The 22,110-nt window shown below is 41.9% G+C and overlaps 1 protein-coding gene across 3 annotated transcripts in view; it reads left to right on the forward strand.

Moving 5' to 3' along the window:
- The window catches only part of RSU1 (Ras suppressor protein 1), a 186,143-nt gene that overhangs the window by 84,934 nt on the left and 79,099 nt on the right, over positions 1–22,110 (forward strand). For 2 of the 3 annotated variants that reach the window (XM_059404244.1, XM_059404245.1), the window contains one exon: positions 18,223–18,355. The exons of the other annotated variant lie outside the window; for it this stretch is intronic. In XM_059404244.1, coding sequence (XP_059260227.1) covers positions 18,223–18,355 — 133 coding nt within the window. The remainder of the gene's footprint in view (positions 1–18,222; positions 18,356–22,110) is intronic. 3 annotated transcript variants of the gene reach the window in all.

Genomic DNA, 22,110 nt, shown 5'->3' on the forward strand with positions numbered 1-22,110 from the left:
CGTCGCTGAGCTGTAGTGAGGTGCTCTTTTTTCTGCTCTGTGTCCTTTGTCACCAACAAGGCAGTCCCCTGGAGATGGAGCCGTAACGTGCCCAAAGGAGCAGCCCTTCTTTGACAAATGTATGTAGTGTAAAGATTTAACGCAACAGCGATATCTTTGAGGACGTGTTTTCTCTAAAGGGTGAAAAAAATGCTGGATATTGTATAATTAAAGAAAAATTTAACCCTCAGGTGCGATTGTATCCTTCTCTTACCACCGAATAGTAACCCAGAGTTAAAAACGCCAGTAAGAGTAATGAAATCAGATTGCCACACACTTGGCTTCCCCAGCTCAAATTGTGTCAATTAATAGAATAAGCTCCATAGTATTTTACATAAATATATAGTGGTTTGAATTATATACAAGTAGTCTGCTCTTCAGAAAGCTTGATTTTTTAAAATTCTATTTATTTATTTATTTATTTATTTATTTATTTATTTTTACCCCCGAACCTCTGTCTTCTGGAATATCATCTGTTTGGCCCTTCTGTAAATGTTAGATGGGCCTGTGTCTTGAAGATGCTTCACTTTATTTATTTATTTATTTATTTTTTAGGATTTTATTTATTTGTCAGAGGGAGCAAGAAAGAGCACTAGTCGACAGAGGGAGAAGCTGGCTTCCTACTGAGCAGGGAGCCGGATGTGGGGCTGGATCCCAGGGCCCTGGGATCATGACCTGAGCTGAAGGCAGACCCCTAACGACTGAGCCACCCAGGCATCCCAAAGACACTTAAATTTAATTGTGAATTGTTTTACTTACGAGTTCCACCTTCATGATGTCAGCCTGGCTCATCGTCTCCCCTGAGAATCCAGACCATATCCCCGATGCCCAGGGGCCATTTCCACTTTGCTGTCCCATGGGTCCATCACATCAGCCACACGTGAAATTGCGCTCTGCTCTTCCTGAACCATGCTGAAGTTGGTGACGACCACTGTTCATGTGTTTACCTTGGAAAAGCCTGGGTATCCGTTCTTATGCTCCCTCAGATCCATTTTCTAGATCATAAGTGCTCATCTTCTTTCTCCTTTAGTGGTGGAGAAGTAGCCATCAGTGTGGTAGTAACAGAGTACATTCCTGTTGTATTTGCTGTGTGCCGGCCGCAGTTCCGAGAGCCTTACATTTATTAACCGTTCTGATCCCTTTGCAACCCTGTGAGGGAAATGCTTATTTTCCTCATCTTGCAGAGGATGCAGTTGAGATACAGCGAACATATATGACTTACCCAGAGTCTAAATGTATCTGGGGTTGGAATGGAAATGTATGGGGAGGGATGAGGATTGCCAGAGCCTTGTTCTTCTGTCGGCGTTATTGGTAAACTGATTGTTTTCCTCCTATTTCTCTCCCATGTGTGTGGACGTGTTGTCATTAAAGAGTTAGTCTTGGATGTAGCCTAATTAATAAAGAATATCCGTAAATCATTCGACTCTTAGTAGTGGGGACAAATTCTCTGGGGACATGGCTTGGGAGGCTGCTAGGGACTCACTGCCACATACCAGAGTGCCTCTGTGGCAGAGACTGTTGATTGTTTTGCACAAAATGACTGACTTGGACAGTCCATGGAGGTAGGAGCTGTGACTCTCCTGCTTTAAACCTTCCATTGTTTAACACCCTCCCGCCTCCCCATGGATAAAGCCCGAGCTCCTCAGCATGACCGTTAGGGCTCCTGAGATCTGGCGCCTCCAGCCTGTCTCTCCAAAGCTCCCTGTCTTCCCTGTCCTTGTCGTATTTGCTTTTTGCCCCTGGTGATTTCCCCCCTATTCTGGAAACTCCACTAAGATCCAGGGAAGAACCACTCCCTAGAGTCACTCCTAACCTCTGCCTTCCTCTCCACTCTGGATCGAGTGCCTGTGGTGTTCTCATGATCTCTGTTGTGTGTATCCATTTGAGCCACAAGACCATTGGGGACAGTTTCTTCTTTATCTTGGTGATACAAACTGTACTAAACGAGTGTTCGTGACTGGATAAGTACCTTGATTCATCCCATGCAGATCTGTAGGGTGAACTTGGGGCAACTCCAGTTACTTGACTATCAGGAGAATAGCCAATTGCAAAACTGGTCCCCACTCCCCACCGCCTCCCCAAGATTCACGTGCAAAGCCCTGACCCCTAGGACTGGAGGGTGACCTCTAATCCAGTTTGACTGGTGTAAGAAGAGGAAATTTGGACACACGGACACCAGATTGCAGCCCCATAGAATAAAGACCCCATGAGCTCACAGTGAGAAGGTGGCAAACCTCGGAACAAGGCCTCAGGAAAAACCAAATCTGCCGGCACCTTAATCTTAGACTCCCAGCCTCCAGAAAGGTTAGAAAATAACCTTCTGTTGCATAAGGCAGCCAAACTGTGGTGTTTTAGATGGCAGCCCTAGCACACCACCGCGGTGCCATGTAAAATAACTTCCAAAGACCTACGTGATACCTCAAGTCATGTGTCTGCACATGTACGCACATAAAAGAGAATTGTGCTCTTTGGAGTAATTTATTTTTGGAGTAGCAGACTTAATAATAGGAAAAACTCCAGTACAGGACAAAATGTTTAGCCAGAAGCAAAGAAGGTTTGCTGCTGAACCTGAATTAACTGTAAAATTCGCAGGACTTTTGAATTCCCTCCACGTCCTTGTCGGTCCCATACATTCTGTTCTGTATCGTGAAATCAAGATTATCTGTGCAGTTCTGCTACTGTCTGTGCTTGGCGAATCTGTGTATGTTTTCTACTTGATTTTTTTTTTTTTTAAGATTTATTTATTTATTTGACAGACAGAGATCACAAGTAGGCAGAGAGGCAGGCAGAGAGAGAGGAGGAGGCAGTCTCCACGATGAGCAGACAGCCTGATGCGGGGCTCGATCCGAGGACCCTGGGATCCTGACCCGAGCTGAAGGCAGAGGCTTTAATCCACTGAGCCACCCAGGTGCCCCTGTTTTCTACTTGATTTTTATTTAGTATTTATATTTGTAGATATATTCCTGAAATATATATATTTATTTGCCATCTGGAATATTTTATGTCTGCTTTATATCACAGCCAAGGTTATGTGCTGTTTTAGGTGTAGTAGGCCATTTTGCACGAACCCCAGCACCCTTCAAAGCGTGTTTACCATTGTCACTGTCACTTTTTTCTTGAAAGGGCAAGAGAGAGGAAGGGGGAAAACTGGGTAAGAATAAGCAAACAAACTGGTCCTTTCTGACAACCTAGCGTGACACGTAAGGAGCAGACCTTGGCGTGACTCTCATCGCTGCCATTTGCTGGCTCTGTGGAAATGACAGAATCTTCTCCACACCTCATCGTCCTTAACTGGGAGGCCCCTGCTCCATTTTTAGGGGCCTTTGAGATCATGTACAGAAGGCATCTGGGCTAGTCAGTGGTACATAAATAAAGCATTTTCCTCATTTTCAGATTGTTTGTTTATCGCTTACGCTGTATAGTTTGTTTTCTCTCTGTGTTGGGGTGAGATGGAATTTTACACGCTGAAGAGGAGACACTGATGATAGCCCGCCAGTCAGACATACCTTTAAGAGCTTGCTGCCGTGCTCTGAGTCTTCTCTTCTTCTTCCCTTCTGTCTCTCCATGCCCAGCTCACTGGCATGGCCAGGGTCCGTCACTTCTGTCAGACAAGGCAGCAGAGGGGACGCGTCAGAATCTGTGGTGGGGCTGGGATGAGGTGTAGATAAACAAATGTGTAGTTGCCTTTAAAACTTTGTCCAAGTTGTGAGAAAGGCACCCTCCCAGGGACGCCACCTCTCATCCCATTTGAGAACTACATCACCATCTGGCTTAAGACACCAGGAGGAGAAAAATGTGTAAGATAAAATTCCCATCCTCTTTAATAGGGAGGGACGTGGAAACAGAAACATTCTGGTTACAATTCCAGTGCGGTTACCTGGTGAGAGAACAGACACAGCCACCATTGCCATGAGCAGATCCTGGCGCCACACAGAGCAAGACTGTTCATATCTCCTTCTGAGTCCATGAATGTACAGTGGAGATGGAGAAACAGACCAAAGGGAAAACACTAAGCAAACAAAATCATAAAATGTAGTAAGTACTATAAAAGAAATAGGCTCTGTGGTAGACAGAGGTCCCAGGGATCACATTTCTGTGGAGAGGTGCAGGTAGGCTTGTGTGAAGAGGTGATGTTGAATGGGTTGCGTTCTGTCAGGAGACACAGGACAAGGCACGCAGGTAGGTTTAGAAACAAGAAAGGCCATGCCACGTTTGGCTGAGGTCATCCCAAGTAAGTCACATGTTCTTGACGCAAGGTGATTGTGGACATCCTCTGAAGGATTTTGCACAATAGTGTTTTTAAAGAACAGGTGTTTAAAAATGGCAGGCACCATTCTGACTGCTGTGTGGAGCCTACTTTGTGTATCCTAGACTTGAGCATTTACTATTTATGTCCTGTCCTATTTTAAATTTGCGCTCTTGAATATGGCTCTTGGTGAAGCCATAGGACACCCTTTGTTTATATCTGTGGATGTCCAGATTCACTACCAAGCAAAAATTTTTCTCTTGTGAACCTCTCTTTTAGATCTCCAGGTTATGAAGATAAAAATAAAATAATTGCAAATAGTGTACAAGAGGTCACATATTATTTACTACTTAAGGTTTCATTTTGTGTTTTAAACAACTCTTGTCATTGAGAACACATGAATTCTATTTCTCTTTTTTTTCTGGTAACCGTTTTTATGATGATAATGGTTAAGGAGGATCAGAATAGCCTTGACATTTGACGGTAGCAAGCTGGAGTTTTGAGTTTGACCACGCTGTGTAAACCAGTAGCAGTCAGAAGACTCAAAAGTGCCAGTGCCTGGAGTCAAGCCAGGACTTGGCTAATGTGAACTCTATTTTTTGGTAAATAAATTGAATCTCTGAAGCACCTTCACACATTGAAAACAATTTTATATTTGTGTTTGTTGATTGTTTTTTCTCTTGAGTAGAGTATCATAGTACTTTCCTTTTTTATTGTTTGTTAACTGGTGGCAGTATTTCATATTTTTAACCCAAGACAGTTGGCTTTCCAAAAATACTGGAAACAAATTCATGATGCAGTCATCCTCACCCAAATCCCAAGTTGTGGTGGATCTCCGTTTTTTTTAGGTTATTTATAGTTAATACTTCTTCATATATTAGGAATGGTAAATTGTCTAAGTAGGTCCTGGGGATGTGGGGTAGGCTTTTTTTTTTTTTAACTTGACTTGTGGTTATTTTGCTTTCATCTTTCTTAAGCCATATTGTTAAATTTTTTTAAACATACTCATTTGCTTGTATCTTTGGCCTCTGTTTGACTCTAGATTAGCACTAGACACTAAGGTCCTCTTGTTTATATTAGTTTGGAATATTATTTGCCTTGTATCACTTATACTGTAAAAAAGTATGTAGTTACGTGTTAAAGTAGAAATTTACTGGTTTTTGTATTTTTTTCCCCCCCAACTCTGGTTTTTCTGCTGTAGGATGTAGTGTTTGCTTTTGTTTTATTTCTCAAGTCCTGGGGTAAGGTGAGCGTATAAGTGGGTGTCCATGTGTATGTGCGTATTTACACTCATCGAAACCATGTTTTAAGACAGTGTGGTTTTCTTTTCATTGCATCTTGGTTCTGAGCCATTATTGTTAAACTTGAAAATAAGCAGAAGTACATCACAACTCATTAAAATGGGTTGTTAGTACATTACCTAAAAAACAGTTGGCGTTTCTTTTAGTGTAAGTTTGAATTCACTGGAAATTAAGTTACGGTTGTTGCAGTTTTTCACGTAGATTTAGCATTTGTGTCACTCACAATTCTTAATTATCTTAGTACATATTTTATATGACATAATATCTGCACTCTTACCGTCCACAGCCTCTGCAGAGAACGTAACGCATGGCACCAAAGTAATAAAAATGTAAGCTCTAGAGTGAGGAGCAAAGCCGAAACAAGCCATTTTTACATATAACTTAAGTTTAGGTTCTGTGTAGTACGTTGATCCCTTACTTAACCTTTAATAAAGTTGGATTTAAGGGTATTTATATATAAATAAAAAAATAAAGTTAATTTCATTTCATACTTCCATATGAGCAAGTACCTGGTAATATATTACAATGACATTTAAACTTCAGTACTAGTCCTTTGGGCTGAAAAATCGCCATACTTTTTTTTTTTTTTAAAGCAACTGTTTTTGAGGTTAGCCTTCAAAAGACAAGTTGTTGCCATTTTGAGAGGGTCATTAAGATTATTATTATTAGGAGGATGGGTTCATATTCACACTGATTGAATCAGTCTGTATTTGTTTGGCCTTTTATCTCCTAGAAAGTTATCTAAGCAGTCATTTCCTCTTTTCACATAACTTGGAAAATAAAATTTGATAGAAGTCTAGATAAGCTTAAGACTCCATTTCACAAACCCCTCACACCATCCAAACTTCCCTTAATGGGCTCTGGAGTTGTACATACATCTTGATTTGATCAGCTTCTATCTAAGTAATGTTAGAACATGTGTAACACATGCAGTCTCAAAGTACCATTTCATATGTTGCTTGACAAGGGTGAATAGGGACATACGTGTCTCTATTAATGCTGCCTGTTAAAAGTACTCTCTCTGGGGCCCCTGCATGGCTCAGTGCATTAAGCCTCTTGCCTTCATCTCAGGTCATGATCTCAGGGTCCTGGGATCAAGCCCCGCATCCGGCTCTCTGCTCAGTGGGGAGCCTGCTCCCCCCACCCCACCGCCCTTGCCTACTTGTGGTCTCTGTCTGTCAAATAAATAAATAAAATCTTTTAAAAAAATAATAAATGAAAGTACTCAGTCTGTCCTGTTAATGAAAGTGTATCAGCCTGTTGCATTACTCTGCCAGGGTGTTTTCATTGGAAAAGAAAATACCCGGCGGCAACTAGGCTTTCAGATAATGTTAAGATAATGTTTCTGATGATAGAATTCTGGACCCACAAGGGAGGTAAAGGGGTGTATTTCTGCATATGTCTTCTGAGGGCTCTTTAAACTTTGTCAAGTTACTGACTGTTCCAACACCGCCTCACTTAGTATCTTTTCACAGTAGGAGGAGATGCATGTCCTGTCCTGGAAAAACCAAGGACTTTGCAGGACCAAAATAAATTGGCCTTTGAATCCCAGCTCTGCCTTGTACCGGTCGGACGACCTTAACCTCCCTGAGTGTTAGTGGTTGTTTTTTTGTTTGTTTAAATATTTTATTTATCAGAGAGAGAGAGATCATGAGCAGGGGGAAGGGTAGGGAGAGAAGCATAGTCTCCGCTGAGCAGCGAACCCACTATAGGACTTGATGCCAGGACCCTGGGATCATGATCTGAGCTGAAGGCAGATGCTTAACTGACTGAGCCACCCAGCCACCCTAGTGGTCGCTTTTTTAAAATGAGATGATAATACTTTCCATGCAGGATTGTAGTGACTGTTTAGAGTAATGTGTGCAATGCTCAAAGCTCCTGGAGTGACATCTGATGCACCTGATATGTGGTACATGCTTGGCAAATAATAATTATAATTACAATGGCAAAGATGATGGTAGTGGTAAGCATTCACTGATTTGTGGGGCTTTTTTTTTTTGACATCTTCAGTAAAACTAGTAATAATATCTAAAAGTTCAACAGATTTCCATACTCAGTTCAGCTTTTTTTGCTTTCTTTAAAATTTGAAAAACCTTCTATCAACATAGTCATTCACTTCTTCTGTACCTTACTCAGGGCTCTCCTTATGCATGTAATCTTAATCTTAATCCTCGTCACCTATTTCACCCACTAACACTCAGGGAGGTTAAGGTCGTCCGACCGGTACAAGGCAGAGCTGGGATTCAAAGGCCAATTTATTTTGGTCCCCTCCAGTAACCATTTGTTCGTTCCCTATGGTTAAAAATTGGCTTTTTCTTGGCCTCTGTTTTTCTTTGTTCTTTCTTGTTTTGTTTTGTTTCTTAAATTCCACATATGAGTGAATCATATGGTATTTGTCCTCTGACTTATTTCACTTAGCATTATACTGGCTAGCTCCATTCATGTTAGTTTAAATGGCAAGATTTCATTCTTTTTTATGTGTTTATATATATTTATCCATTTTTTTATACACACACACACATACATATTCGCCACATCTTTTTTATCCACTCATCTGTTGGAGGACACTTGGGCTGCTTTTATATCTTGGCTGTTAAAAATAATGCTGATATAAACATAAGGGTACATACATTTTTTTTGACTCAGTGTTTTACTATTCTTTGGGTAAATACCCAGTACCGTGATTAGGGGATCATAGCGTAGTTCTATTTTTAACTTTTTGAGGAACCTCCATACTGTTTTCCTCAATGGCTACACCAGTTTGCGTTCCCAACAACAATGCATGAGGGTTCGTTTTTCTACACGTCCCTGCCAACAACCTGTCATTCCCTGTGTCTCCCAACTCTTACTAAATCTAAAATTCCGCAAGTTTTAACAAGGCCTCCAGGAAAGTTTAATGCACACTCAAGTTTGAGAACTACTGCTTTAGAAAATCTGAGAGAAACACAAAAGAGGTCACTTTCTTGATTCCCACCCCCATTCAGAAATGACCACGGTTAGGATTCTGAGTGTATTTCCTTCCGGTCTTGTCTCCATTCTTGTGTGTACATACTTAGCTGCATTTTTTTTTATTCATTTTCTATGTATGCATGTGAATACTTATGCTTTTTTTAAAAAAGTGCCATACTATGAGCTTTATAACCTACAACAGGTTCAGCTCAATATGAAGTCATGACCATTACCCTATGTCATTAAATTTTATTTGAAAATATTTTTAATCATTTGGCTACATAATGTGAGTGCTTATAATTTATTAACCAACCCCGTAGACATTTGAGTTGTTTCCAGATGTTGAGGAGGAACAAAAGCAACACTGAATTGAAAATTTCTATTCATAAATCATCGGGGATAACTGTGATCATTTCCTTAACATAAATTTATTACCAGGACGGAATTACTGGGTCAAACAGTATGAACACTTTTATAGCTCTTAATATATATTGCCAAATTACTTTTCCGTAAAGAGGTGCCATTTTGTTCTCAGACCAGCCATGTTGGCAAGTGTCTAATCCTGGAACCTCAGCCATCCTGGTAATTACAGTCCTTTTGAATATGTACCAATTTGATAAGAGGTTGTTTATGAACTGCAAGTGAACAGGATATAATATGATGTCTTCTATCTAGTCTTTGCATTCACTTACACTTCTGTGTTCAAAAGCATGAATGGGATATACTGTCTTGGATTTTTGTCTCTTAATGTTAAGGATGTTCATTTAGAAAGTTTACTTTGTTTAAATGCCTGCCACTTACTTCTTAAGCCTCCATATGTTTCAATGAAAGAGAGCTGCAGCTCTTCTGAAGGTGTGCTGGGCAACAAAAGGCACCGTGGTTGTGATGGTGAGTCCCATGTACCTTGGGCTTTAGGGAGGGGCTAAGGGCTAGAGGGCCTTCCAGGAAGAGAACAACAAACTGTTTCCATCTGTAGCAGCACAAATCAATTACATAATGATATTATTAAAGCTTGCTGATGAGGGAGTTGTTGAAGGAACCTGAGATAGAATGTTAAGTAAATGCTAAACTGGCTGAAAAAAAAAACTTTAAAATTAGAACTGTGGCCATTCTGTATAGGTTTCTCTTACACAGCTCTGGTGAAGGCTGGTTTGTGATACCTTTCTCAATCCTATGAAAAGTTATGATACTGAAACTTAATCTTTGAACATACGTTTTATTTTGGTTTGTTGCATTAATCAGTAACTTCTCCTGGAGTCTGCAGGGGGACTTAAGCTCCCTTGGTGTTGACATTTCCAGCTTCCCAGGTGGTCAGAAGGATGTCCTGAACCAGGGAACTTGAGAGGCTAAGGGCGGGGAGGACAGCGAATGTCCCAGGGCACTCTGGGAACTGATGCCAGGAGGGTGCCCCAGGCTGCGGCCGTGTAGGGATCTTTCAGTCTTCCAGGAAGTGAAATCAGTGTCCCTAAAGTTGAACTTAACCCTTTTTCTGATCCCAGACCTTTGAGAAGCTTATGAACAGGGCCCCTTCTTCATAAGAGGGTCACCGTGTACATAATACTTACTGACTGTGCATTCAGTTTTGGGAGGTTATCAATTCCTTGAGCAAACCTGTTTTAGGCAAATTGCTTTGAAGTGTACATTTTCAGTCCTTTGCAGACTTCACTTAAAGTACTAATAATGAGAGGGGTGCCTGGGTGGCTCAGTGGCTTAAGGACTCTGCCTTTTTTGGCTCAGGACATGATCCCAGGGTCCTGGGATCAAGCCCTGGCATCGGGCTCTCTGCTCAGCGGGGAGTCTGCTTCCCTTTCTCTCTCTCTGCCTGCCTCTCTGCCTACTTGTGATCTCTGTCATAAATAAATAAATAAAATCTTTAAAAAAAAATACTAGTAGTGAGAAGAGTATTTTATGTTTATATAGTGACTTCCAGTTTACAGAACCATTTTATAAACTTTTTGACTGCTGTCCAGAGTCCTGTCAGTCGGTACTATTATCCCTGCAGGGCAGCCAAGGAAACCAAAGCTCAGGAATAAAGAAAAACAAACAAACCCCCTCCCCCGCAAAACACAAAGATTTACCCAAAGGATCTGGGTCACAAAGTTTGTGAATGTTAGTCAGGATCAGGGGCCACGTCTTCTGGCCAGATCTCCTGAGCTTTTGTCTACACTTGATAGCATTATATAATACAATTTTGCTGGCAAGCAAAAATGAGATTACCTCTCCCATTTGAAAGAATGATTGGGAAATGCTGTGTGAACAGCAGGTTTAAAATGTGAATTATCTATTTAACATCCATTGAAGGAGACACTCAAGATGGGAGCAATTATGGGGGCGCACATGGGGGTTGCCTCTGCTCTGCTGGTGGGTACATCTGTTTACATGTGACTGAGGGCCCCTTGTTTCTGTGGGACCCTGGAGCACAGACATCAAACGGCCAAGAAGAACATCAGAGGGAAACGTGTGTAAAATGCTATTTTTCTTCATTGCGAAACGGGCTTCTGAACCCTTTTCCACAGGCATACACATAAATCAGATGCTGCTTTCTTTGGGGCCACTTGGCAGGGTATTTTTATTCTTTTTTTAATTTAAATTGTACTCTCCCCCCTGACTAGATCGGAAGGGCAACTGTTTGTTTAAGTAGGTATCCTAAAGCAGCAGTGCTTTGGGTGTATTAAATGACTAGAAAGCCTATTCTAAAAATGTGTTGCTGGAAAGGCTAAGCAGACAGTCGCCAGGATGACAGGGTGGTCTCGATTTCCCCCCGGAATCCTTGAGAGCTGTCCTGAGACGTCCCAGCTTACCGTGATTGCATTGATGATGCACAGAAGGGGAAACTCCTTTAGACCTAGATGCTCAGTCCGGCTCAGGCTTCCCAGACCATCCTCTCTAAAGCCTGGTGTTCACTGCAGTAGGACGATGCTGTTTTTAAAATAAGATGCCCTCCTTGGTGCTAATTAATGGGCCTCAGGTGTTTAGTTTTTTAAAAAGATTTTGTTTATTTCACAGAGAGAGAGATCACAGTAGGCAGAGAGGCAAGCAGAGAGAGGGGGGAAGCAGGCTCCCTGCCGAGCAGGGAGCCTGATGCAGGGCTCCATCCCAGGACCCTGGGATCATGACCTGAGCCAATAGCAGACTCTTAACCCACTGAGCCACCCAGGCATCCCAATGGGCCTCATGTATTTTGAATTTGTTTTTGGCCTTTCCTTGCAGCCCACTTTATTCTTTTTTAATTATAAAAATCATCCCTACTTGCAAGCACATAGAATTCTCAAAAGACAAAATGAAGAGTTTATCCTTTGTTCTGCTGGTCCAAATCCCTGTCCTGCCTTAACTTCCCTCTTTGAGGAAACCCACATTAATGATTTGATTTATGAGTCTTCTTCGTTTTCTTTCTCACATAAACATTTACTCATGCACATATATGTTATTTTTTTTTCAAAAATTAAATCATAACAAACTTAGAATACGCTTTTTTTTTTTTTTTTTTATTACACTGTAGACCTCTCAGTCAATGTATGCAAGAAAAACCTGTTCATTCGTGTTGATAACTGTAGGGCTGGAACATTATTCTCCTCCTTACCTGTGGGTGAACATTCTGCTTGTTTGCAGTGTGTTATTACTACAAACATGTACTCTTACAATGTCAGCATTATTTTATGATCCTTACGAACCTTTTCCACTGAGTGAAGTGAGAAGGTAGGAACCTGCCATCTTCCATTCTTAGCTGCAATCATGTACTTCCGTAATTAGCAGCATATATGTAGTAAAAAGAATTATAGAGATCTATGTGTAGGCTCTCTTTTTATGTATGGAGCAGCCCTAAACACAGCCTTTATTCTGTGCTGGAGTCATTTGTGGTTGCTTCTGTGTGTGCACTCGCTGAGGAACAGAGGTGATCTTTCAGCTGTCGTAGTATCCCATCTAGACCCCTTCCACAGAAAATCAATGACCTGCGTTTGGGCAAATCCAGTACACTAATGATAGACTACCCAATCAGCCATGGTTTGCTAGTTTTACCTTGTTAGACCATGGCCTTAGATTTCTGTGAGCGAGCCCCTGGCTTTGAGAGTGCCTTCATTTAGAAAGAACTCTATTTTGGAATTAGGAAGGGAGGGAATGTTGCTCTGATGATGTCAGAAATTTGCCCAGATCCTCTGGATTGCTTAGTATATGACAACTAATGTTTACTGGCCACATGGTTCAGGATTTGGAGTACTCGGGAAGAATTCTTAAACAGGGTGATTATGAAAATAACCAGCTTCCGTAAGTGAAAATGACCACGTTTATTAATGGGGCCGCCATTGCCTATTGCATTCGATCCCATTTATAACCAGCAAGGAGAAGGATTGTTTTGCATGATTTAGTGTTTACAAAATTATGGTCACACCACAAAGCTTACGATACTAGAGGCTCCGGAAGGAAGCATATGTGGTCCTTTTGCAGGTAATAAAATGGAAAATCCAATTTGCAATCGCAGAATACGGCCCTGAGTGATATATGATCTTCATAGCAGCATCGGTCAGGGGGTCACCGCTAATCACGGTGCCAGCTGCCTTCCCCTGTGGCCTGGGCCTCCCCACTGAAGACGGAGCAGAGTGAATCTGTGTCTGGGAGCCAGCCAGCGTGTCTGTAGATGCACCACTTTCTAGCTTATTAGATCCTCTTTGTCACAGTGCTTAATCCTGCTGCCTGATCCTTGTTAGAACACCACCAGCGTGCCGCTCGGGCTTCTAATCAAGGAGTTGGGTGAGGGCGTCTAACTAGACTCACTGAAGCGTGCGGCAGTGAGGGGGGACTGGGCCCTGACTGACAGCGGGCCGGGATGCTTCCCGCATGTTATTACTTAAAAGGGAACCTACCTCCGACAGCTGACAGATGAGCTCTGCCGCGGCAAGGGTAACTTGTTGCCGGACCTACATGAGGCGGGTGTCCTCTTTTCACACAGTATCACGGCCTGGCTTTACTCTGATTATACGAAACCCCTTCTTGAAATGGCTGCATCCTGGCCCGGCGTGCCGCCAGGTAAGGAGTCCGGCGACACAGAGCTGGCTGGCCGGGGGGATTAGGGCTGCGCGGAGGCAAGTACCGAACTGGCCGCCAACGATGTGAAGTTGAAAGGCCAAGGAAGCACGTCCTGTTAGGCGGAGCCCGGTTATCGCTCTGAAGAGTCCGTGTCCGGCCGGACTCGTGCCACGCCCCTCTCTGTCACCTGCAAGAGTTGCCTGCCGTGAGATTGGCTGTGGATGCTAAACAGGGTTTTCAGGGGTCTCTGTTACAAAAACAAACAGCTTCAGCTGCAGACCTGTCATTTGGAGGGTTTCTGCCCCAGGGAACCTGAATCTCTCTTCTCTAGTGACCTAGAGACACTTCCCCGTAGCCCGGGGAAGACCCGGGCATCTGATTCAGTAGCGTCATTCCATACCCAAGGGGGGTGGGGGAAGATAACCCAGGCCCCCTCCCCCTCCAGTTGGAGCGCACAGACGAGTGTGAAGGGAGAGAAACAGAAGTGCTCCTGAAGATCCATCCTGTGGTCCTTTTCCCCAAAGGGTATGTGTCTAGCCCACATCCCGTGTCCCCTGCATGCTCTGCTTAGCTGACGTCGTTAGCAGTCCTCTCTGCCTCTTCTGTCTCCTTTGACAGCACTTAAATAGAGACATTGCTAGGGATTGACAGATTTCCGGGGGGTCAGAGGCTTCCGACAAAAGGGCCCAGAGAACACGGCTGACCTTTCTTGGCATTATTCCCCGAGCTCTGTCTTCCACGTGTGGCAGTCAGGGAGCATGGAACTTCAGTACGTGATTTTCCGAGGATTACCACTAAAAAGGCTGCAGGCTTCACAAGAGGCTGTTAATAAGTTAACAAGAGGCTGTGTACATTCCCAAGTGGGTATGTAGGTTGTAGGTGGTAGAAAGCGGCGTGGCTTCCCCGCAGAAATATGCACCTGGACCTCAGGTTCAAAGCTGATCCATTACATTTGCTTTGCTTATCTCTACCTGTATTTTTGCATTCTTGGGACAACCCTTAGATCTTGGTGGAAGGGAGCTTGTGATACAGCCCAGGAAGGAAGAGAGTCCCCTTTCTCTCGCTGTCCCATGGACATTGTCTCCCTGAGCAAATTTAGAATAACAGCATGGGGTGGTGGTGGTGGTTGGGGTGGGGGATCCTTCCTTGAGCCTCTCCCTGGTCCATGGCGCTCTCACACTGACCCAGGGCCCTGAAAATACAGCATGGTGAGAAGTGCTCAGTGCTCCTACTTCCCTCCCCTCCTCCTCCACCTCTTCTTCCACAAACCATAGTGTCCTTGTGATCCCAAAGTCTGAACCAAAGGTTAAGAGGAAAGCAATCCAGTTAATTCGTGATAGTGTATGAACGATGGGGAGTCCCGGATGTTCATCGGATCAGATTATACCCTTTAGAAATTCAGACTCTGTCCTTCAGTAGGGTTAACAATTTGGGGGAACAGGGAGGAAAGGTCTTTAGGTCAGAGTAGACGCTAAAAAGTACATCCCTGTGCTCAGGAATTGCTTTGCTTCCTTATGCAGTTTGTGCTTTTCATGACTTCTCTTCTTCGCTTAGCCACTTTGGAGTACATATATTTTTTCCAAATGTCTCTGTTATTTTTTTTTTCATAGTCGATTTCATGCTGATGTCAGTGGGCATGCCTTAGAGGCTGGAAGATACGTAAGCACATGTTGTTTATTAGGTCAGTGTTTTAAGAGAGGTGTTCATCTTCTAGTGCCTCTACCCCCAACTTAGTGATTTGCTACACCATGGTTACTGATGTCTGGCTTGTGGCCCTTTCCCTCAATGACCACTAAGAACTGCAGGAAACCTATTCTGTGTGCATTTAACACAGGATGCTTAAGAAATACAGATTTTTTTTTTAAGAGTAACTTTTACATGGACAATTTTTTTTCAGACATTGTATTCGTTTTTAGGAAAAGTGGAAGTTGGGAAAAAAAATAAAGAGAATGATACAGAAGAGGACGAGGGCATAGAGTAGGGCAAAAAAGATCCTAAAAGAAGATAAGAATTACAGAGGAATTGAAAGGAGAGATCATTCTTATTCTTGCAAAGCTAAAAGCCCTCCCCAAATGAAGACAAAAATAAACAAATAGCCCATTGCCTATAAGGTCACAACTGAAGTAAGATACCCAGCTCAGCAGAGAATTTCTGCAGCTCTAGGATTTTCATTTGCCCTAGACTGTTTTCTGACTCATGGTTTAGAGAATAAAACCCATTAATTTACCAAATGATTTAGTATCTGACTAATGATGTTTAACCATTAAGATAAGGAAATTGACAATATTGATAATCTTGGAGAGAAATTTATCTGCTAATTTTTGTACTTAACACCGACAGATTCTAAGTAGCTTTGGAAAGATCATGATGAATTACTCACTGGTAATATTTGGTAGTATTAGTTTTCTTTAAAAGCATTTTATTAAATTGTAATCACTTTTATATTGGTCTTTTTTTTCTGCATAGAACAAGTTCATCTAACAAAGAAGATAGATTGAAGCTCTGCATTCTTTTAGGAAGAAATATTACATTATCTTCCCAGTAAAAATGTTTGTTCCTTTCTAAAGCCTAGATCAGCTGAGAAATTATGTGCTTCATGGCATACCTGCTCCCAGAACGTGTCCTCCTTATCTTGAGTTATCAGTTATGACAAAATTGGCAAGTAGAGTTTCAAAACAGGACAAACGTGGTACTTTGGATGTGTCTTGGGAAGAATGGTTGCTGGGTGTCTATGTTTATATAGCCTTGGCCTGCAGGCTGGGAGTCTGAAAATGAGCTTCCTCAGTAGGGCTTTTAGGGAAGGGCCTTTGGTGAGCCCCCCCACCCCCCGCTGGATAAACTGTATGCATCTCTGGTCTATAACCGCCCTGTTCCTGTCTCTTGTAGAGGCAAGTGTGCAATGAGAAGAAGCTCTTTCACATGTAGCCTTTTCCATTTTTTAGTATCCCAAGCAAACAAAAAAGGCAACGCCAATTAACATGATATTCAAATGGGTGGCGCTTACTCCGTTTTTTATGCTGCGTTCCTTAACCCATCCTTGGTTGATCTAGGAGATGTAACCTAATAGTTTCCCCAGACATTCTAGAAAGAATACGAGATTTAGAGTCAAAGCCTTGGGTTCAAATCCCCATTCCTAAGTTTTCAGATCTTGGACATGTTATTTAATTTTGTATGTTTCCATTCCATTTCTTCATCTATAAAATGCTGTCAGTGATTGACCTTAGGGATTGTTGGAGAATCAAATGAAGAAATGCTCCCCCCCCACACACAATTGGTCAGCCTTTAAGTTTCTTATTTATTTATTTACGTATAATGTATTATTAGCCCCAGGGGTACATGTCTGTGAAACGTCAGGCATACACATTTCACAGCACTCACCATAGCACATACCCTCCCCTATCCCTCTTCTCCTACCCACTAGCAACCCTCAGTTTGTGTTTTTTTTTTGTTTTTGTTTGTTTTTTTTTTAAAGATTTTATTTATTTATTTGACAGACAGAGATCACAAGTAGGCAGAGAGGCAGGCAGAGAGAGAGAGAGAGAGGGAAGCAGGCTTCCTGCGGAGCAGAGAGCCCGATGCGGGGCTCGATCCCAGGACCCTGAGATCATGACCCGAGCCGAAGGCAGCAGCCCAAACCACTGAGCCACCCAGGCGCCCCAACCCTCAGTTTGTTTTGTGATATTAAGAGTCTCTTATGGTTTGTCTCCCTCCCAATCCCATGTTGTTACATTTTTTTCTTTCCTTACCCCCCCAAAACCCCCAACTTGTCTTCTCAGATTCCTCATATCAAGAGATCATATGATAATTATCTTTCTCTGATTGACTTATTTCACTTAGCATAATGCCCTCTAGTTCCATCCATGTTGTCACAAATGGCAAGATTTCATGTTTTTTGATGGCTGCATAGTATTCCATCATATATATATACACACCACATCTTTATCCATTCATCTGTTGATGGACATCTTGGCTCTTCCCATAGTTTGGCTGTTGTGGACATTGCTGCTATAAACATTCAGGTGCACATGCTTTTTAAAGGTAATAGGTCATCTGATAAGGATGTACAGATGTGAATTTCTAGCATGACCATGTCAATGAGATTTGTTCAGTGCTGATTCCTTGATGTGCTTATGGTACCTGAGGAATGCAATAATAATTTTACCTGGACAGCATTCTTCCTTCACTCCTATTCTGCTTTGATGAATAGTGGTGTTGATTGGATTGGGTTTAGATCACGTTGGACAAATGGTGATGTGCGGTGTCAAGTAAAATTTCAGAAAGTTCTGATATGACTGTTTCTTTCAGTTGTGGATGGGCCATTTTTTTGTTTTTTTGGTTTTCTTTTCCTCTGTAACAAATACCTAGAAAAATACAGCATATGCTGCATTTACAAGAACTCCTTCCAGGTTTACTTCCTTTCTACCTTGACTCCCCGCCCCCTTTCTTACTCCCTCTCTCCCTTCCTAATTTCTTGGGGCACTGTACTAGGACTAACATTGCTTTCTTACCACTGAGGACTTGAAATAACACATTTTTTAAAAATAAAATCAAATGATCCAAGAGATATTTGGTGTTGTGCCCTGGTTATTAGGCAGTACTTCTTAGATCTGATTTGTGTTGGATGAAATGAACTTCACCTTTTCCTCTTTCCTTCCGTCGTTGCAGGAAACTTGGATTTAACTGGTCAGAAGCAAGTGTTCAAAGCAGAGAACAATCCCTGGGTGACCCCAATTGCTGACCAGTTCCAGCTTGGCGTGTCCCATGTTTTTGAATATATCCGTTCTGAGACGTACAAGTAGTAAGTAGACTGTGATTCTTGAAAATAATAGGTTGTCGTTTTATAGTATTTCTAATTACACCATTTAAAAAATTATCATATGACATTATCGTATTGGTAGCAGTTAGCTTACAGTATTTTTAAATGTTTTATTAATAACCACATGTAATTTTCTCTTTTTTTATGGATGATTTTTAATTGACATTTTCAAAGGGAATTTATATCAAATTTGTTAAAAAAATGTTTTAAGGTATTAGTTGAATATTCAAGGCACTAACGAAATTCACCAGACACAGTAAGATCAGCATGTATTTTTTTCTCCTTTGAACGCAAAGAATAACAAATGTTATGAAGAAAATTGTTAAGCAGTTTATTTATAGAATCAGGAGCAACTACTAGGGGAGCATCATTCTATTCTTCAGAAGCTCTTACTCTAGCAAGATGGTAATCTCTCTCAGAGAAAAGGAAGGGGCAGAAAAAGAGAAAGAGGAATCCGCACACTTATGTCATAGCATCAGAATCCCTCAAGTCCTTGCCCTGGGGCAAGGGCAGCTTGTTGGGAGCCAGGCCTCCAAACCTTACTGTCTACCGCTGGTTCTTCCTCATTGTGTCCAGGTGGGCAGGCATTCTTGCACATCTCCGGGCTCTGTTGTTATATCTTCTGACATTATCTTCCCCTCATCCTACCCCACCCTCAACTGAAGGGATCATTCTTTCCTATGCTTCCATGACCCTTGATGCTGAAATCTGGTCTCTGCTAGTTCTAAGCAGATACAGAAGAGACTGAAAAAGAAAAACAGTCTACTTTAATCGGATTTTGTGTGCAGCCCCAACCTTTGAGAAGAGCTAGAGGATCTTTAAGGGTCACGTGCAGTCAGGAGTTTGCACTTGGGGGATCAGAACAAGGCCCCCCACTCAATGGCCTTGCTGAATCTGTGCTGGGTCAGTGGCTCAGGATTAACCAACAGGGCAGAATCCCTGCCTATACATGGCGGGCTGTGGTTCTGGAGCCCCCTTCCGTGTACCCTTGTATACGGAGCTCGTTATGGTCCTCTTTCTAGCGGGGAGAATCCCAGAGAAGATGAGCTGTGAGAAGCAATGGTGTTAAAACCAAACAGACTAGAATTGCTGACATGATATTGTATCCTCGTCTATGAAAGTGGCTTAAAACGTGGTTTAGTTTTCTTTTAAGATAATACCATGACATTTGCAATATATCTTAAACCTTACCTGTAAGACTAAAATGAGAGAAGTATAAGATGTGTTTTATTGTTTCATGAGCAACAGAATTATGTGCAATTATATATATAGTTTCTTTAAATATGAATATAGCTCAGCCTTGGAAATTTAGTTTGTTATGAAAATGTGTGAAAATGTCATTGCAAATTAGCGGCTTATTGTTCATTTTGTTCCTCTTAAATTGTTAATCATTGCTATCATACATTTTAGATGGCTGTCTAATTTTTTGTTAGTAAATGGCAATCTCCATGGATCTTGGTTTGTAGGTTATCTTTTTAGAAAATGTCTGCATACATTTTAACATGCAGAAAAATCTACAAGCAGGTTTTTTTTTTTGACTGAGAACTGGGCGAAACACTTTTTTATTCTGGCTAATGATCTTTTGTTTTATTATCCATTAATTTATAATGTATAACATATTAGAATATGTGGCATATAAAAGCCCTTCTAATTGTAATTTCATTTTAAAATATTCATTTGTGAATTTATGGATATTGTATTACCTTGCAGTCATTATTAGTCATTATTACAACTAATCACCATTATACACTATTTATTATATATTATAAACTATTTCTGGTTGTTTGAACATGGTTAGGATTTCGGATGAATGAGGTTCTTGCCTTCACTGAGTTAATTGTTCGGTTATTCGAAAGGGAGTATATGGCATGACAGTTTTATCAGGAACATGTCTGTTGGCTGTAGCCATCTCTCTCTAGTTTTGAGGATCAGAGTAATTTAAACAATTTGCCCACCCGCTTACTTTTTGATTTCCTCCTGGAGACTGATATTATCTTCTTTTTTTTTTTTTTTTAAGATTTTATTTATTTTATTTGACAGAGAGAGAGATCACAAGTAGACAGAGAGGCAGGCAGAGACAGAGGGGGAAGCAGGCTCCCCGCTGAGCAGAGAGCCCATACGGGGCTTGATCCCAGGACACTGAGATCAAGACCCGAGCCGAAGGCAGCGGCTTAATCCACTGAGCCACCCAGGCGCCCCTGATACTATCTTCTAAACAGTGACATGAACATTCAGAAGCTTAAATAAGCACAGGAGAGTTGTTGACCCCTTTTAGGGGGACAGGTTAGTACCCCGTTCACTGCTTTTAGAGGAGTCTTCGGGAGCCTCCGCGGGGAGGATACACTTGCTGTAACCTCCACAAGGGCAGGGCCCCTCGGCAAATTCCCTCGGGGTTCTCTTCTCTCCTCCTTGGGAAAGAGAGGTGTTCGCTGTTCCCTGTTTCAACTTTCCGCCCTTCACCCATCGCCCCGTGGTAGCTGTGCTCACTCCGTCATTACCAAACATAACTAGCCAAACACATGGACTATTAACTAGGTAAGACACTAAGTCAGACTCTTAATATTAGGCTTTTTTATTAAAAAAATTACCAAAAAAATTTTATAAAAATTTTTTTATAAAAAATTTATTAAAAAATGGTGGCATTTTTGTATAAAATTTTTTTTTATAGAATTTATTTATTCATTTGACAGAGATCACAAGGAGGCAGAGAGGCAGGCAGAGAGAGAGGGGGGGAAACAGGCTCCCTGCTGAGCAGAGAGCCTGATGCGGGGCTCGATCCCAGGACCCTGGGATCATGACCTGAGCCAACGACAGAGGCTTTAACCCACTGAGCCACCCAGGAGCCCCGTATAAAAATGTTTTATACAAAAATGCCACCATTATGTTTCACGGAATTTTAACATGTGAAGTACTCTTTTATGTGAATAGCTGTGTATTGCCATAGCCTTCTGTAACTAGAACCCAACTTAATTCTTTAATTTTTTTCTTTTTTAAGTAGCTCCTTCCTAATCAGAGGACTTGTAGCATAAAGTTGTGCACATGATGACTTTTAAGGAGGCATTTTATTCAATACACTCCCATTTTTCCGGAAAAGCCAATTTCACATTCAGTTCCTTCATCTTAGGTATTCTGTTCTAAAAGCTGCAGTTTCTATTCTTCGCTTTCTTACAACTGTTTCTATAAGCCACATATACCCCTTCCAATAACAGATCCTTTTTTTACATATTGATCTTCAGAATACCAAGAAAGCATATTTTAATTTTGCTTTGGCCCTTAAGTAGCTGATGAATCGCCTTCCTTTTTTGCCATTTTTTCTAACCAGTTGCCTCCTTACCTAAGCGAGGTCAGTAAAGAACGTACTGGCTTGCTTCCTTTTCATCCGCGTCCGTGGTTGACTTTCACAGTGACCTTCATGTTCCAGGCACATCCTTGGAGGCCTTCTGAGTCTAGAGCAGCAACGGGCAGAGAAGATGGATGGTCCGACTTCCAAGAGGGGATGTGGACATTTGAATCAAAATAGTGAAATCAAGGTGCAGGAAGAATTCAAACGCTCTGAGATGATCTGATGTGGTGAAGACAGGAACTGGTGCACTTGAGCTGGGAGGAGCCGTGGCTAGGTGTGGCCGGGAGTGTGTCAAGGTGTCATTTTTCAGGGGCTGGTTCCGTTGAGTCCACTTGGGGCATCCATCACGTCCTCCTCATCATTTCTCAGGTGGAGACTGCGTTTTGTCCATTTA

This window comes from Mustela nigripes, chromosome 6 (genome assembly GCF_022355385.1).
Source record: "Mustela nigripes isolate SB6536 chromosome 6, MUSNIG.SB6536, whole genome shotgun sequence".
Taxonomy (NCBI): Eukaryota; Metazoa; Chordata; class Mammalia; order Carnivora; family Mustelidae; genus Mustela; species Mustela nigripes.